An 18,169-nucleotide genomic window follows, 5' to 3' on the forward strand; every position below is an offset into this window, starting at 1 on the left:
CTACAAGTCAAGAATACAGAGTAGAGTAGAGCAGAGCACAGCAGAGCAGAATAGAACAGAACAGAACAGAACAGAACAGAACAGAATAGAATTGGAGGTCTTCCAGTCCAGCCCCCTGCTCAAGCAGGAGAACCTATACCATCTCAGACAAGTGACTGTCCAATCTCTTCTTAAAAACCTCCAGTGATGGAGCACCCACGATTTCTGAAGGCAAAGCTGTTTCACTGGTTAATGGTCCTCACTCTTAGGAAGTTTCTCCTTAATTCCAGGTTGCTTCTTTCTTTGATCAGTTTCCAACCATTGTTTCTTATCCTGCCCTCTGGTGCTTAGTTGGCTCACTAGTTAGCTAAAACACCTGATCTCATATCATTGTGCTTTATCTTTCCACTTAATGTGCAAGGCTAACCACAGGGCACTGAAATCCTGTGCAAACAGAAAAGTTTCCTAAAGCAGATGGCAAGCATTCTCTTTATCAGATGGGTAAGTGTTTCTGTTTCTTTCCCAAATTATACTTCCACATATTAAATTTAAATATTGACTAAGTTCTGGTTTTAAACAAGCATTAAGGGAAAAATACTAGATGCAAAGGACTGATGGAATATCCAGATGGTGAAATATACAAAACAATATTTCTAAACCTGAAAAATGTGTTATTAGTGTACTAACAGAGCAATTGTCAACTGACAGTCTTTGGATACAACAATTTTATCTGGCCCTTGGTGGTACTATCAGATTTTAATCAAAATACTGTATGATAAAAAAAATGGCTTGAAGCATCTCTTTGAAAAAGACATTTCTAATATCAAAGTTAGGGTTATGCTTTTTTAAACATACATTCTTAGCCTAAGATCTTTCCAAAGTTCACTGATATTTATATTCAGTTACACTTCAGGCAGCTGTTATTTTTAGTCAGCAAATGTTAAAATCAAATGTTAAAACATTATCAAGTTTGGAACCTTATAACCGCAATTCTCTGGCAATGGACTCAATCACTTCAAAACCAATAAGATGGTGATGATGGAATGGATTACAAAGAACATGAAATGACCAAAAGCATCCTGGCAATTTAATGCATTTTATGTGCAACATTATGTGAGATTGTTCCATGTTAACAGAATATAAATAGAATAACAAGGCCAAACCAACCTTTCTCTAGTTTATTGCAGGGGAGAAAAAACACTGAAATAATGAGAGCTTTTATTCTGATGCCTTTATGCATTGGAATTTAAAAGAATGTCAAGAAAATTTAATCCCATTACTATTAGTAATTCCCTTACTAAATAATGTCATACTCTTAATTTAACTTATTTTATTGGAAATTGTTTCTCAAGGAAAACTAAGTGCAGGAGACCCTGAATTAATCCTGGTAACTCCTACATAGAGACTGGCAGAGGAAAATATTGTAGGGCAATCATTATATGGTTGCTTGTGTCAACTTTGCTTGGGTGGGAGTTATATAAAGGTGCCAGAAACCTGGGATACTAATTTGAAAACTCCCCTTATTTAATGACTAAATAGTACTTAGGTTATTTGGGATTGCCACATTATGTGCTATTTAAAATACATTCTAATGTAAGTATATTTACAACTTACATTATTGTATAGGATTTGAAAACTAAAAGGTGATTAAGAGTGCACGGAATGCTCTTGTAGCAACTGTCATAAGCTTCTGAAAGCAGCTGTATCTTTTCCCAGGATCAAGCAGCTGTCCTCTACAGTTATAACATGATCTCAGGAAAACAAATGTGTTTCTCAACCCTACCACTTTAAGCTGTCTGGGGAATTCTGGGAGTTGAAGTCCACCTAGCTTAAAGTGGCTAAGATTGAGAAACACTGGTTTAGGTAATTGCAGAGTGTTCCTACATGGATATCCGCACATGCTTCAGTGATCTACTTGCCTATCCAAGGTATGCACCAGCTTTAGGTATATAGACACAAGCCATATGTCTAATCATGAGGGAACATGAAATAGACACAATTCTAAAACTTTCATGGGGCAGAAAGAATTGCTGTATGTCAAAGAAAGTGATTCTTGAATTACTCTGCCAGCAGTCAATTATAAGCTCAAACAAGCCAAGAGCCAGAACACTTTGAACAGAACTGGGGCCATGTTTCTCGTTCAATTAAAGTGTTCAACATTCTGCCTGCAGCATTTAGTATCACTTGCAAACTCATTTCAAAGAAATGAGGTCATTTGCTCTTTGACTGGGAGAAATAGCAATTTTAGAATTTTACTTCAGTGCCATCATATAGATACAAGGTATTTCACACAGTAGCTGTGGTTCAGAACAACGCCTGAGGTGTCCTCTACTAGTATTATCAATTTGCTTGCACTTCTAGATGCTGCTTACGCAACAATGGTACTTGAAGTAGGGAAGTAGAATATGTGGTGGCATGGGGCAGCTGGCAAGGAAAGAGAAAAGTAGAAGACACCAGTGGTCAGCATCTCTACCACATTTCCTGGAAGAGGTCACTAGTAAAGGAGCCAAAAATAAAACTGCCAATACCTTAATGCTTTTAGCAGAGTTATGACTCAACCATGTTCCGAACCTGTTGGATAATGCTGCATGCCATCTTTGTTCGTATTTTTGCAGCCATTAGGTTTCTTCCAATTTTTGTAATCATGGATCTGCTTTGATCATTATTGGTGCAACACCATATTCATTGTTACAGTTTAAATGCAGTGTTAACATTATAGAAGATGAATGAGATAATTTGAGGAAGACAAGTGAATGGGCACAAGGGAAATCAGCTGGAAAGATCAACAAGAGAGCTATTATGAAGGCTTTAGGTTGCCAAGGAGTAGCAAGAACATTGATTATTTCAACACTAGTCATAACTAGGAGGTCCTTTGCCTAGCAGAGAAGGCATAACTCCTGGGACCCATTAAATGTAAATCCCTAGCCAAAGATGCAGCATGCCTTCCCTGTGAGGTCTGATTGGGTGATCCGATATACGCAGCAAAAGGTAGTCCCTCAAATACTGTGAGTCCCATGCCACGAAAGACTTTAAGGTTAAAACCAGTACCTTGAACTGGACAATGCAGCTTGTGAAGTAGAGGTGTAACATGTGCTGTCCTAGGACCATACATAATTGCCTGTGCTGCTGCATTCACAACCCCAGAGGCTTCCAGACACTCTTCAGGGGCAGCCCCATGTAGAGTGCATTGGAGCAATCCAATCTGGAGGTGACTAGGACAAGAATGACTGTAAACAGGGCCTGCCAATCCAGGAACGGATGCAACTGGCACACAAGACGAACTTGTGTGCAAAGGCCCTCCTAGCCATGACTGCCACCTGCTCCTCAAACAGGAATCGTGATTCTAGAAAGACCCTCAGATTGTGCACTGGGTCTGAGCAATCCCATTCAACTCCAAAGATGGCATAGTCCTCAAGTCTGTGCGCCCCCAAAATCAAAGCCTCCCCAGTCTTTCCAAGATTTAGGTGAAACCTGTTGTCTCCCATCCAGACCCTCACAGCCTCCAGCAATGGAGACAAGACATTCGTGGCATCACTTAATTTGACACAGTGGAGATGCATAATTCTAGATACTTTTTTGGCATAATCATATAAAGCAGCAGTCCCCAAATTTCCATCTTTGCAGACCACCAGCCACAGTGGGGGGGGCAGGGGGGAGAGGGGATAGTTGCGTGTGCACAGCAGGCGAGCGCACTTGTGAGCGCAACTCCATTTGTGCGAGCAATAGGTATGTTTGTGGGCTGTGCATACAAGCATGAGCTCTTGTCACTCATACAAGTGGAACTGTGCACACAAGCGTGCTCGCTTACCACTTGTGTGGCCCGGTTCCGAACAGGCCACAGCTCTTGGTATAAAGAATAAGATAGAACTTATTGTTAATCTTTTTTCTCCTTCCCTTAATTCTACATTTAGGCAAGAAAAACCAAATGCACAGGTATAGTATAGGTGGTAAGATTTAAGATTTAAGATTTATTGAGATTTTTATACCGCCCTTCTCCCAAAGGGACTCAGGGCGGTTCACAGGGCATAAATATAAACAACAGTACAAACATTAAAAGATAATTAAATTAATGCCCAAGTTAAAACCAGAATAATAAAACAAACCTATAAACAACCCAAGTACCCCCATCAGGCCAGACCCGCTAGTTCGAATAAATGGGTCTTCAACCCGCGACGGAAGGATCGGAGGTCTGATGCCATCCGGAGCTCAACCGGCAGTTGGTTCCATAACGCCGGAGCACCCACAGAGAAGGCCCTCCCCCTGGGGGCCACCAGTCGACATTCCTTGACAGGAGGCACCCTGAGGAGGCCCTCTCTGTGGGCGCGCACAGGGCGGAGGGGAGTCGACGCCGGCAGCAGGTGGTCCTCGAGGTATCGCGGACCCATGCCATGTAGGGACTTAAAGATCATAACCAAAACCTTGGTACCTTGCTCAATAGTAGTAACTGTGAGAGGGAGCTCAGAGTCCTAGTGGACAATCACTTCAATATGAACCAGCCATGTGCTACAGCTGCCAAAAAAGCCAACGCAGTGCTAGGCTGCATTAACAGAGGAATAGAATCAAGATCACGTGAAATATTAATACCACTTTACAATGCCTTGGTAAGGCAACATTTGGAATACTGCATCCAGTTTTGGTCACCATGATGTAAAAAAGATTTGAGACTCTAGAAAGAGTGCAAAGAAGAGCAACAAAGATGATTAGGGGATTGGAGGCTAAAACATATAGGGAACGGTTACTGGAATTGGGTATGTGTAGTTTAATGAAGAGAAGGGTGAGGGGTGACATGATAGCAGTGTTCCAATATCTCAGGGGCTGCCACAAAGAAGAGGGAGTCAAGCTATTCTCCAAAGCACCTGAAAGCAGGACAAGAAGCAACGGATGGAAACTAGTCAAGGAGAGAAGCAACCTAGAACTAAGGAGAAGCTTCCTGACAGTTAGAACAATTAACCAGTGGAACAACCTGCCTCCAGAAGCTGTGAATGCTCCAACACTGGAAGTTTTTAAGAAGAGACTGGCCAGCCATTTGTCTGAAATGGTATAGGGTTTCCTGCCTGAACAGAGGGTTAGACTAGAAGACCTCCAAGGTCCCTTCAAACTTCTTCTTCTTCTTCTTCTTCTTCTTCTTCTTCTTCTTCTTCTTCTTCTTCTTCTTCTTCTTCTTCTTCTTCTTCTTCTTCTTCTTCTTCTTCCTCCTCCTCCTCCTCCTCCTCCTCCTCCTCCTCCTCTTTTCTTATTATTATTATTATTATTATTATTAATAATAATAATAATAATAATAATAATGATAATAATTTTGATTTCTTCATTTTTTAAAATCTTTTTTCTCTAACTTTCTTTTACATTTTTTTGTTTATCTTTTATCTAAAAATGTTCAATATTTTTTTAAAAAAACTTGAATTGTTAAGATAATAGCAATTATTTTATTAACCAAAACCTGAAGCAGAGAACTTCTTTTAAAATCTCCCTTTTCCAATTGAAGACAGTGAGAGAAAAATTTCCTCCAGCAGGTCTGGTATAAAACTGCATGTTCACTGAGGGCATGACTATACATGGAAAATATACAGTTAACTGTACTCCTTCCAGGCCTATGCATATACTTGGATAACATCCTCTAGGTTTGTTGGTTTTACCCTTTTAGACTTACGACTATAGTTGAGCATGGAATTATGGTTGTAAGTCATGTAAATTGTTAAGCGGTTCTCCAAATAACTGTGCCTGATTTTACAATCTTTTTTGCAGTGGTAATTTCAAACTATCACTAAGTGACTGGGATCCTCATTGTGCAATGGCCTACCCTGAGATTTAAACATTCTGTTAAATCCTATGCTCCAGTCACTTCCACATTTTAGCACCATGAATTCCAGCCAACATAACTAATGATAGAATGACGAAGATGAAGTGGTTGTTATATAGACTTGCAGTCACATATATGATTGATACGAAATACTGATGACAAAATATGTAAGTACAAGTATATACTGTACCTTGTTTTACCTGTAAGGAACACACACCTGACAAAAGGCAATCTTCACATCCAGAGTAGGCTCACTGCAGTAATGTAAGAAATGGCGGCTCATAAATATCTGAAATTCAAGGAACAATGGCATAAATATATTTCATCCAAACTGGATTTATTTATAACGCTGTCTCAGTATATTTAATATCTATGATATTGGTTCAATTGTAAAGAAAATACGAAGTTAGCTTTTAAATCCAGTGTTAAGGTTTCTTCAAGACCAAACCTTTGTTTTCCTATAGGAAAGATCTTTTCAGCTTATGAGCACAAGTATCAGTGAAGGAGAATATTTGCAGGAAACCAAATTAGCAGCATAGCCAAGCTGGAAGGGACCTTGAAGGTCTTCAAATCCAACTGTCTACTCAAGCAGGAAACCCTATGCCATTTCAGACAAGGTTCTTAAAAACCTCCAGTGTTGGAACACCCATAACTTCTGGAGGCAAGTTGTTCCACTGATTAATTGCCAGGAAATTCCTCCTTTGTTCTAGGTTGCTTCTCTCTTTGATTAGTTTCCATCCATTGCTTCTTGTCCTTCAGGTGCAACCAACAACCAAGCTCAGAGCACAAGTATGTTTAGCTAGCCCAGGGGTAGGCAACCTTGGCTCTTTTATGACTTGTAGACTTCAACTCCCAGAATTCCTGAGCCAGCCATGCTGAGGGGAAGGGAGAGATTTCCAAGCTGACCCATGCTGGCTCAGGGATTCTGGGAGTTGAAGTCCATGAGTCATAAAAGAGCCAAGGTTGCCTACCCCTGACAGTTCTGGCAATCTGACTATTCCTAATTTAGTGAGCAAGACTGACAGCATAATTGCCTAGATGGCAATGAGCAGGATGCACAGCAAAGGGAAGATTCAGGGCCTCCAAAGAGAACAAGGGAGCTACCAAACAACAAAGAGACAGAGTAGAAGTTAAAATTGGCTTGTGGGTTGGACTCAGAAAGAATTGTTTCTGTCAGTTTCCAACATACAATCCTTGCACTGCAGAAAATGATAAGATGCAGCTTTCTGAAACATGTGGAACGTTTTCCAGAGCTACCCCTGGATACTTACTACTGCTTAGCATGATTCATTCATAACGAGACCGGCTGAGATATGACTAGCTAGGTAGGAGTATGTGAATAATTTGTAATGCTACTGAGGGACCCATGTCTCTGTTTGCACGCACAGACAATTCTGCCAGAAACCCCCCTTCCACATTATTTGCACAGCCATACTAGCTAGTACAGTCACAAACCTACAAATATTACTCTATGCAGCATTAGCATGTGTCCCTTAGTTGTTTGAAATATTATTGGGAATTATTATTTTTTGCCCTCATACATATCGAGCTTTCTTATGCCTTGTTTATACAAAAACTAAAGTTAAAAAAAGCACAACAGCACACCCAGTTCCAAGCACTAACCCAATAATAATGCAGCAATGTTATTAAATGCTTGAATTAAATATAAAAGAAAACAAAGAACATGTGCTTAAAATAGGCCCCGCTAGATTCTTCTACAAGCCAACAAAAGTCAACAGATTATACTGCAGCAAACAGTTCTGAGCAGGCAGCAGCTATCGTTCAGTAGTAGAGTACTGATTTGCATGTAGAAGATCCCAGGTTGTACCCATTTGCATTAATATCTAAAATAAGGGTGGGTAGACAATAACCGTAAAGATATATAACAAAAAAAACCTTGCTACAGGTAGTCCTCGAGGCATGACCATGTGTTCGGCAACCAAAGTTATGATGGTGCTGAATGAGGACCGATCTGCAGTTACAGCATTCAGTATATAAGTCTAAGTGCTATTCCCACAGTCTTGTGATCATGTAAGGATTTTACATGGCTCACAATTACAACATTGTGGCAAACAGCAGTTATTTGATCATCAATGAGAAAGCCAGCAGGGATGATTGCAAGTCACTCGCTTAAATCCTTCCTCTTTCGCCATGCTAAGGTGTACGAGATCTCGTACTCTCATACTCCCTAGCACCCATCAGCTGGCCCACCTGTGCTCAGTGGCACCTGTCCACAACCCTGCCTGTGGCCCCAGCCTCCTCCTATGCTCAGTACAGGTAATACAGTTCAAAGTTACAACGGCACTGAAAAAAGTGACCATTTTTCACAGTTACAACCTTGGAATCATCCTCAAAATCATGGGATCAACATTCAGATGCTTAGCAACTGGTTCATACTTGTGACCATTGCTGTGTCGCAAGGTCACGTGATCATCTTCTGCAACCTTCTGACGAGTAAGTTCAATGGGGAAGCCAGATTCACTTAAAATCCAGATTATTAACTTATCAACTGCAGTGATTCACTTAACAACTGTAGCAAGAAAGATCATAAAAAGGGGACAAAACTCACTTAACAAATATCTCAGCAATAGAAATTTTGGGCTCAATTGTGGTCGTAAGTCGAGGACTACCTCTAGCACCCACCCCATAGGTCACGTGACCGACGCAAGCCATCATCTCAGCGGCTTCTAAGCTGCATTGAAAAATTACGAAATGTTCAGCATCTCTTGAGTCTGAGATTCTATTTCACACTTTTCCTACTTAAAACGCACTGTTCCTTGTGCCACTGAATCAGAAAGTGGGTAGGAGGCAAAATCTCTCGCCATGAGCTCAGTCTAAAGTGCCTCATGCATTCAATTTTTAATGAACGAGTTACAATCTTATTCCCCCAAAATCAAGCACGTGGCCTTTCTAGCGTCGTATTGTGATAGCTCAGCTTGCTGTCTCATAGCTCAGTGACTCACTACAGAAGCTTTCTCTTCCTCAGATGATTTGATTAGGCTTCGCCCCCCCCCACTCTCTTTCTCCATTGTTTTAAAAAGCTTTCAATATTAATCAAAATTGCAATGATTTCTAGAATCCCAGAAGTTAATGATGTCCCCTCACTACAGGGCGTTCGGCATCTAAGTCCCACTAAGCAAACAATGCTGCCGGAGCATTGCTGTAATATCCAAGGATGCCTTTTCCATGACACCTTTCAAGTACCCTGGATTTGAAGCAGAGTAGATGAGGGAAGAAGGTACATCCGTTGCTCATCGAGTTGTCTTCTGCATCAATACATTTGATATGCGCTGATGGTAACAGACAGATTTCAACTCTCCTGCAGCTCCATCCCTTTAAAAGAACATTCTTTTCTTCTCAGCCAGAAAATATCTCAGTGCATCCATTATTTCCGATAATGCCTTTTATATTTCTATTTACACGCAGGGAGAAGAATACATTTTATTCGGATTATCTTTGATAACTGGAGAAAATGTTCTGTAGGTGGTCCTCAACTTACAACGGTTCACTTAGTGACCGATTGTAGTTACGACGACACTGGAAAAAGTGATTTACGACTGTTTTTCCACACTCACCACCCTTGCAGCATCCCCACGGTCATGGGATCAAAATTCAGATACTTGGCAACTGGTTCATATTTATGACCGCTGCAGAATCATGTGATCTCCTTTTGTGACTATCTGGCAAGCAAAGCCAATGGGGAAGCCGGATTCACTTAACAACCGTGTTTCTGACTTTAACAATTGCAGGGATTCACTTAAGAACTGTGGCAAGAACGGTCGTGAAATGGGGCAAAACTCACTTCACATCTGTCTCGCTTAGCAACAGAGACTTTGGGCTTAATTATGGCTGTAAGTCAAGGACTACCTGTACGTTCTTCTCCAATGGAATGAGGCGAAATGGTTTTTAACCACTGGGAAAGTCCAAGTTAAAGAAATAGGTTCACTCATCTGTTAGGGATAGTCCGCCTATGAATACTTATGAAATTAAAAGATCTGGACAGAAACTGCTTTTTAAAAAAAACTCTCCATCAATTTTTCTGAAATTTTCTTTCCTCCTAATTGCTCTAGGGCAGAACTCTTCGTTAGCAACGACAGTGGCAATGCTATGAAATACATTTCAAGGGACATTTCCCCTTGAAATTTAATTGAATCAAGGGGAGGTACTGGATTATAGAGCGATGGAGAGATTTGCATATCATAAACGGTTGAACATTCCCAGAAATAATTTTGCTTGTCTTACAACTAAGTGTAAGAGAAGCAACATTGACATCTATGAAAAATTCACCAAAATTTTCTTCTGTGTTGAATGAATTTCTCTCAACATAAAATGAATTTCTCTTTCTAAAATTAGTAAGTGATCACCTTTGCAGATTAGTTTTTTTAAAAAAACTAATAAGTAATATTGTTGGGGGGGGATTTTGTGTGTTACTTGGCACCTTTGTGGAGACCAACTAGATTTTCCCCCTCTGTTTTAAAAACTGAAATTACTACCCTTTGAGAAGTAACTGTTACAGAGCCTTAATTATGACATCCATTGTGAAAGACATATCTTTATGTACCTGCATTCATTGGAAATGGAATTATGCAGAAATGCTTTCTGAAGAACTCATTCCTTACCCAATGCCAAGTTAGCATTTCAGGAATCAGAAAAAGGTGGAATAGAAATCCATCAAATAAATAAACCAACAAACTTTTACAGCCCAAGAAAACAATGTAAAGTCTGGTAAATGTCTGGTATTTACAATGTCTGGTAAATAAATACAAATAAATGAATAAAGGGTGTAGCATCTGAAACAACAAATCCAAACACAAAGTACGCAGTATTAATCAGTATTATAGCAAGTGTAAATAAGGGATTCTTATATATTTCATTGTGGAGTATCACAGGCCACAGAACCATACACACAGTTACACTGTTTTAATAGTATGAGAAAAAATCTCAAAATTGGCACGTGGGTCCTTTTTCCTCACATATTGTGTCACCTGTTTATATTGTATTGCTTTTGTTGGGAGAGGTACACTGAAGACAACATGTTGACCTCAGAAGCTAAGCAGATTTGGTCATGGTAACCACTTGGCTAGCAGGGGCAAAATGGCTCAGCAGTTAAAGATGCTGAGCTTGACAGCTGGGTTCAAGACCCAAGTGTCACATGATGGGATGAGCTCCAGTTACTTGCTCTTGCGCACCTAGCAATTAGAAAGCATGCAAATGCGAGTATATAAATAGGTACCACTTCGGTGGGAAGGTAACAGAGTTCTGTGTTCCTTGGTGTATAGTCATGATGACCACATGACTACAGAAATGTCTTTGGACAACACTGGCTCCCTCCACTAAGAAATGGAAATAAGAACCACCTCCTAAGAATTTGCCTTTAATACTTGGCTGGGAGCATTTGAGAATTCTAGGATTGTGATTAGTCAAAAATATATATTCTGAAAGAAGATAATGGTAATCATTTTTATCCCAAAGATGCTTTTTCACAAGGCTTTCTTGTTTTTCTTTGAAGACATTTCACTTCTCATCCAAGAAGCTTCTTCAGCTCTGACTGGATGGTGAGGAATGAAAGGATTTATATTCCTTGCAGACAGCTGGTCATTTGCCTTCTTTTAGAGAGTTGTTAAAACTACCTGGAGACTTATCTGTGTCTTCAGGGTCACCTGAGTAGTGCAAATGGGGGTGGAGCCTTCTTGGAACTGTTGAAAGGACTGTGTTGTAGAATGGAGATAGATGTCATGTCCCTTCCCCTCTGTTCAATTTTGACAGAGATGGCCTCTTTGATCCCTCTTTCAAACCAGTGGTCCTCTCTGTCCAAAATATGGCTTCCCCATTATGTATCCTTATGGGAATCTGGCAAGGAGTATTGAAAACCAACCAACTTTCCTTCCTTCCTTCCTTCCTTCCTTCCTTCCTTCCTTCCTTCCTTCCTTCCTTCCTTCCTTCCTTCCTTCCTTCCTTCCTTCCTTCCTTCCTTCCTGATATGTAGCTGTTGCTGGGTGGGAGAGGAGCAAGGGATTGTGAGACTGGCTGGGAAACTGTCATGGAATGTTGAAAATGAAGATCACATGACTGAAGCAGCAACAATATTCCCAAATTTCATTCCCTTGGGAGTCACAGATCCCAAATTTTGGACACATACTGTATGTTAGCCCATTTGAAATACCTTGGTTCAAATATTGTTGCCCTATGATACATCAATTCACCCAGGTAAAGGTCATGACCATGAGGATTTTAGTAGTATATAGTTATATATGAAACATTTGCTCTGTTTTGAAACAATGTTTCCTTGAAGTAGCTTATCAAAAAAGTAAGAAAATCGATCAGACCCTGCCATCTCAGTTACAATCTAAGAGATAACAGCATAAATGGAAAATGGATTCTTTGAAGTCAAATTGAGAACCAATGTAGAGGATTAGCTACAGATGAAACATATGAGGAACTTCAAGGTTCTATGATAAAGCCAGAATGCACTCATCCTTAATCAAAACTTTGATCACAAAAAAAAGAATTCATCTCATGAGAATGTGAACTTTCTGACACAGTGACATTTAAGGTGAGCTACACATTAACACAGCTTTTACTCAGCTGATATGATCCCAGTGGGTTGTAGTATGATATTCATCAGCCCACCCAGCATATATGGGTAGTCCTCAACTTACGACCACAATTGAACCCAAAATTTTTGTTGCTAAATGAAACATTTGTTGAGTTTTGCCTCATTTTACAACTTTTCTTGCCATAGTTGCTAAGTGAATCCCTGCCATTGTTAAGGCAGTAACACAGTTGTTAAGTGAATCTGGCTTCCCCATTGACTTTGCTTCCCAGAGCATCACAAAAGGTGATCACATGACCCTGGGATACAGCAGCTGTCATAAATATGAGTCAATTGCCAAGCATCTGAATTTTGGTCATGTGACCGTGGGGATGCTGCAGTGGTTGTAAATATGAAAAATGGTCATAACTTAGTCACTTTTTCCAGTGCCATTGTAACTTTGAATGGTCACTAAATGAACTGTTGTAAGTCAAGGAATACCATTTCTGCTGCGTCAGGGATGATGGGAGATATATTCCAACACCTGTGGAAGATACAGACTTGGTGAAGGATGCATTAATATGTAATAGCCAAAATGTTAAAAGTCAGTGATAAAAACACAAATCACATTCATTCCAAACATGTTAACTTTGCTGTAAGTTCACCAGGATTCTCTAATCATGTGTACATTTATTTCTTATATTTGGAAGAATCCCCGACTCCCAAATGATTTTGAGCAGCTTACAGATGCCAAAAAGAAAAATAAAAGAAAAAGAAAAGAATATGTGGACCTAGATAAAACACATCTGTGGGGCTCAACAAATGACTGAAGCCCAGACCATTATTGGAAATAAGTACCGTCTGATAAATAGAATGCTCCTGTTGAATAAATATTATAGAAGAGGCTATAAGAAGGTTTAGATTTAAAATTTTGCTGATAGCTGATATTCACACAGGAGGGTCGATATTTTTAATACACACCAAATATGAATTAATGGGACTGGACTGTCATAATATTTTCCCACTAAGCACATCAATCATAAGTGAGATTGTCATTCATGTTTGAAGATGTTTCACTTCTCATCCAAGAAGCTTCTGAGAACTGAAGAAGCTTCTTGGATGAGAAGCGAAACATCTTCAAAGTCCAGTTGCCTTTTGAAAAAGCACCATTGGGACGTTCTATTAAGGTCATTCCTTCACTGATTCAGCCAACATCTACATATTATCTTCTGCCCATCTAAACAAGAAATACATTCATGGTTCAAATGCAGCAGCATATATTAAGGGAGCAAAACACTGAACCTTTCCTTATATTTATGCCCATCCTCACCTTTCCCCACTCTAACGAGAAGGAATGACACATTATTAAAGGACGATGTTTATTTCTTCCAAGAAACTCTCATATGACATCAGATGTACTGCAGCCCCCAAAGGCATAGATTTCTCATCAGCCTCTTTTGCGTCTGCTTTGTTTGCCTGCTGTAAAAATGCTTTATGATTAAAAAGATAAAGTTGTAGCTAGGAGATAGATCCCCTTGAAGACGCATCACAGAGGGGGAAAAATAAATTAAAATTCTGTTCCTTAGATAAATGTCAGCAGTATAAGATACCTGGAGCTATGTAATGAACCATATTAAGAAATGTCCACAATGCATTTCCAAGTCAACTATAACTTTTCACAGTTTATGTAACTTCAGCTTCATTTGCCTCCAAAATGTGAGAGACATTCCTTTGGGTTTATACAGGCAGTCCTCAAGTTACAACAATTCAAAGTTACTGACTTTGAAGCATTGCACAACTTTGAGTTCTCTCAAAGGTTATTGGGAAGCAGAGAGAAGAACAAGATTATGAATCTTCCATTTACAAAACTAAAGTCAACTCCAAATGTTATTACAATCTTAGATTAGATTACAAACAAAACATTGGTTTTTAAAATAAAGACAACAATAAGGATCATGCAATAATAGTGTGTCGTATAAATTTGCACATGCAAAATCTTGATTCGGATGTCTTACTCAGGACACTCCTTTGGGACTTACAAGAATGTTATCAGTTCAAGGTACTGTACCATAAAAAATGCCCCTGAAAATGTTATCCTGCAGACTTTGCCATCTAAAAGAAATTGGATATAAAATGTGTCTGACTGACCTAGAATTTTTTTTTAAATTTTAGGTTGGGTTAATCTTAACTGGAAATCTATACAATGAAGGATAGTGGAGTATGATTAATTGATTTAATTTCACCTGAATTGTATGGGTAAACCTATGGAAAGTTGCAGTATTTTGAAATTTGCCTTCTGAGAGCATTGAAAGTAGAACACACTGAAGCAAATTGCAGAGAACATCCATCAGTATTTCGGATGAATGAATGACTGGTAAATTGCTGGTCCAGTTCTTCCAAATCACTACCTCCGCCCTCTGGAAAAGCATCCCCTCAGAGATATAAAATGAATATATAAATAATTTAAGACAATGAAAACATTTGGATGTTTGACTTAGGTCATTCTTGAACTCTATGTCTCTGATCCTCTCTTTGACAGCTTCCTAGTCTTTTGTGATCCCAGGGATGATGGCTACCTTGGTGAAAATGTGCACAACTGCTTCAGACAGGAAGGCAGTGCAAAGAGTGGTGAGGATGGCAGAAAAGATTATTGCCAGTTCCCTCCCTGCCATCCAGGACATAGCATACAAGCGTTGCTTGAGCAGGGTCTGTAAGATTGTCTGGGATGCTACACATCCTCTTCACAACCTGTTTTCCTTGTTACCTTCTGGGAGGAGGGGGCTTCGTGGTATCCAAAGTAGAACATCCAGATTCAGTCACAGTATTAATCTTGTGAACTCTAAAGCATCCTCTTTCTGCTATGTATTCAAGATGGATGGTGATTAATATTTATATGTATTTATATATAAGGGTGAAGGTTTGTACATATGTTGTATATAGCATGTTTATTTGTGTGTTATGTATGTGTACACGTTTGAGAGCAAGCAACTAAATTTCATTTTTGATGGGTGCCAATGTGTCCACAGTAAAAAACAAAATGACAATAAAGGTTATCTTATCTAGAAGTTACTAACGGTCTTTTGCCTAGTGGAAAGTTCTTAGATGATATTAATTGAAGGAAGTTGTTAGGGGCCAAGTTAAGCATTAAGCAAGCTATAAAGCTAAAGTCAAAATTATTCCTATGCTGTGTAACCTGTACAGATCAAGAGGCCGGTAGTAAACAGAAAAGAAACCAAATAGATAGTCTTTTATATTAACAAAATGGATAATAATTTAATATAATTTATACACATCTCAGTCAATCAAAGCCAAATTGAAGATAAAATTAAATTGATAAAACTAGTATCTGCTCAGGTACTGGAATGATGTTTTCCAGTGCATTTCTTTATATTAATAATACTGCTTATACCTTAAAATATATCAAGAGATATGTCAAAGAATATAAATTAAATACCGTAATTACTAGCTTCCTACAATTAAATTAAGATGACTACTGACTAGCTCAGGGGTCTTCAAACATGGCCCTTTTATGACTTGTGGACTTCAACTCCCAGAATTCCTCAGCCAGCATGAAGTCCACAAGTCATAAAAGGGCCAAGTTTGAAGACCCCAAGACTAGCTGAAACTGTACTGTAGGTTGCTTGACTGCTGAGTCTGGTCCTGATTAATCTATCTGTTCCTGACACCTGCTCTGTGTTGCTGTTCAACAACCAGAACTCTCATTCCACTGTCAACACACAACGTCCAACAGACGAAGTTGTCTCTGCTTGATACATTGGAATTCCACTTCCATTTAGACATGTATCTTCCCAGATCCCATTACAATTTCAGAATGATTACTCTGTGACCAGAATCTAAGGAAGTCCTTAGCAGTAACTTATTCTCAGAAAACAAAACTTCAAAAAGGTGAAAAAGAGGATAACTATAGACCAGTCATTATGGGCCATTACAGTATATGAAATAGCCTGTGATTACTTGGAACAGAATCTATTGCTTGGCAGCAACCAATACAGATTTACCACGAACAAATCGTGCCAAATCAAGTCATAAAGTAATTGGTTGAGTTGAGCTTGATGCACTTGAGCAGCAAGCTGGAATGAATAGAATTTAACATGAAAAACAATATCATGTTTTGAATCTGGGTTGGAAAAGATAGCTGCATCAGTAATGTCAAGATCAAGAGATGGTATTAGTCATCTCTATTCTTCATTGGTCAAAATCCACATAGAATATTATATCTAGCTACCACACAACCTTGAGGAAGGACACTGAAAAACTGGAATGTGTCTAGAGAAGAGCAATCAAGATAACAAGAGACAAAATGGGGGGCAGGACTTCCTGTGTGGGCAGGAAGGGAGGTTAGGTAGCTTGCAGAAGAGAGGACCAGGAAGTTATCTCCAAGTATCTGAAGGGCTGTCATTCCAATCTATAGATGGAATCTGGGACCTTCAGCATGCTACTAGTAGTGACTATTGCAGCTTGCATATCAGAATAATATCAAATGCAGTTTTAATTGACTGTGGATTATACTGCTCAATGGTGTAGAGACAGAATTTCAAACAGCACAGCTGAGTTACCAGGTTTCCTTTAATTTTTCTACTCCTCTTTGGAACATTTTCTAAGCTGCCATAAGTTAGAGAAAGTACCAGTAACATAAAAATCAGTCATCAGAATACTTTACTCAGCCATCACAATTCAAGATCATGTTAAACTATCGGAAAAGACATTACAGAGGAATAAGAGAGATGATTAAAAAAACGGGAAAGAAAAACATATGGAGGAAATGGGGTGCATTCAACATGGAGCAATAAATGAATGCAAAGATGTTATAATAGGGTAGGGCAGGGGTAGGCAACCTGGGCTCTTTTATGACTCATGGACTTCAACTCCCAGAATTCCTGAGTTGACTCAGGAATTCTGGGAGTTGAAGTCCATGAGTCATAAAAGAGCCCAGGTTGCCTACCCCTGAAGTATTTGTCTATTGTTTACAAGTAAGAGAAGTATATATGTGCTGCCACCACGTGGCTGTTTTGGAGAAATTACAATGTGGGCAGTCAGACCCTCCTACCCTATGATGTATTTCCTGTTCCCTCCCCTTTCTGGGATGGACTTCCTCCTCCTTGTCCCTAGAGACTTCTCCTTCTCCATTAACCAGCAAACATGTGATAACAGCAGACATGTGCAGACGCTAGGAGTATTACCATTTTCTGACTATTCTGGATCAAAGCCATTGTACTGTAATTAATCTCTTGTTAAGACTTCTATGGTCTATATAAGCAGATGCCATTACCATTAACAGCTCTCTCTCCAGATAGTTGAACTTGTGGAAACACCTTTATCATTTAGAAATACCTTTATTGCATGTAGAATAGCTTTCAGCATGGTGAGGTACACTCAGATGATGTTTGTCAGTATTTCCAAGGTCAGAAAATGGTAATACTCCCAGCGTCTGCACATGTCTGCTGTTATCACATGTTTGCTGGTTAATGGAGAAGGAGAAGTCTCTAGGGACAAGGAGGAGGAAGTCCATCCCAGAAAGGGGAGGGAAGAGGAAATACATCATAGGGTAGGAGGGTCTGACTGCCCACATTGTAATTTCTCCAAAACAGCCACGTGGTGGCAGCACAATATATATATGTAAATAATAAAAATAGTACAGGTAGTCCTCAACTTACAATCACTCATTCAGCAACCATTCAAAATTACAACAGCACTGAAATAAGTAACTTATGACCATTTTTCATACATTGCAGCATCCTCATGATCACGGGATCAAAATTTGGACCCTTGGCAACTGACGTGTAATTATTATGATTGCAGAGCCCTGGGGTCACGTGATCACCTTTTGCAACCTTCTAACA

At 39.4% G+C, this 18,169-nt stretch overlaps 1 protein-coding gene across 2 annotated transcripts in view; it reads right to left on the bottom strand.

Annotated features, from left to right (window-relative positions):
• MAPK10 (mitogen-activated protein kinase 10) overlaps nt 1-6,059 on the bottom strand; it is a gene marked incomplete at both ends in the record, with an annotated part of 107,925 nt that extends 101,866 nt beyond the window's left edge. For both annotated transcript variants that reach the window (XM_081332135.1, XM_081332134.1), the window contains one exon: nt 5,994-6,059. In XM_081332135.1, the coding sequence (XP_081188261.1) occupies nt 5,994-6,059 (66 nt within the window). The remainder of the gene's footprint in view (nt 1-5,993) is intronic.
• Between the last annotated feature and the right edge of the window lie 12,110 nt (nt 6,060-18,169).

Source organism: Vipera berus, assembly GCF_964194415.1.
Source record: "Vipera berus genome assembly, chromosome: 7".
NCBI classification, from domain to species: domain Eukaryota; kingdom Metazoa; phylum Chordata; class Lepidosauria; order Squamata; family Viperidae; genus Vipera; species Vipera berus.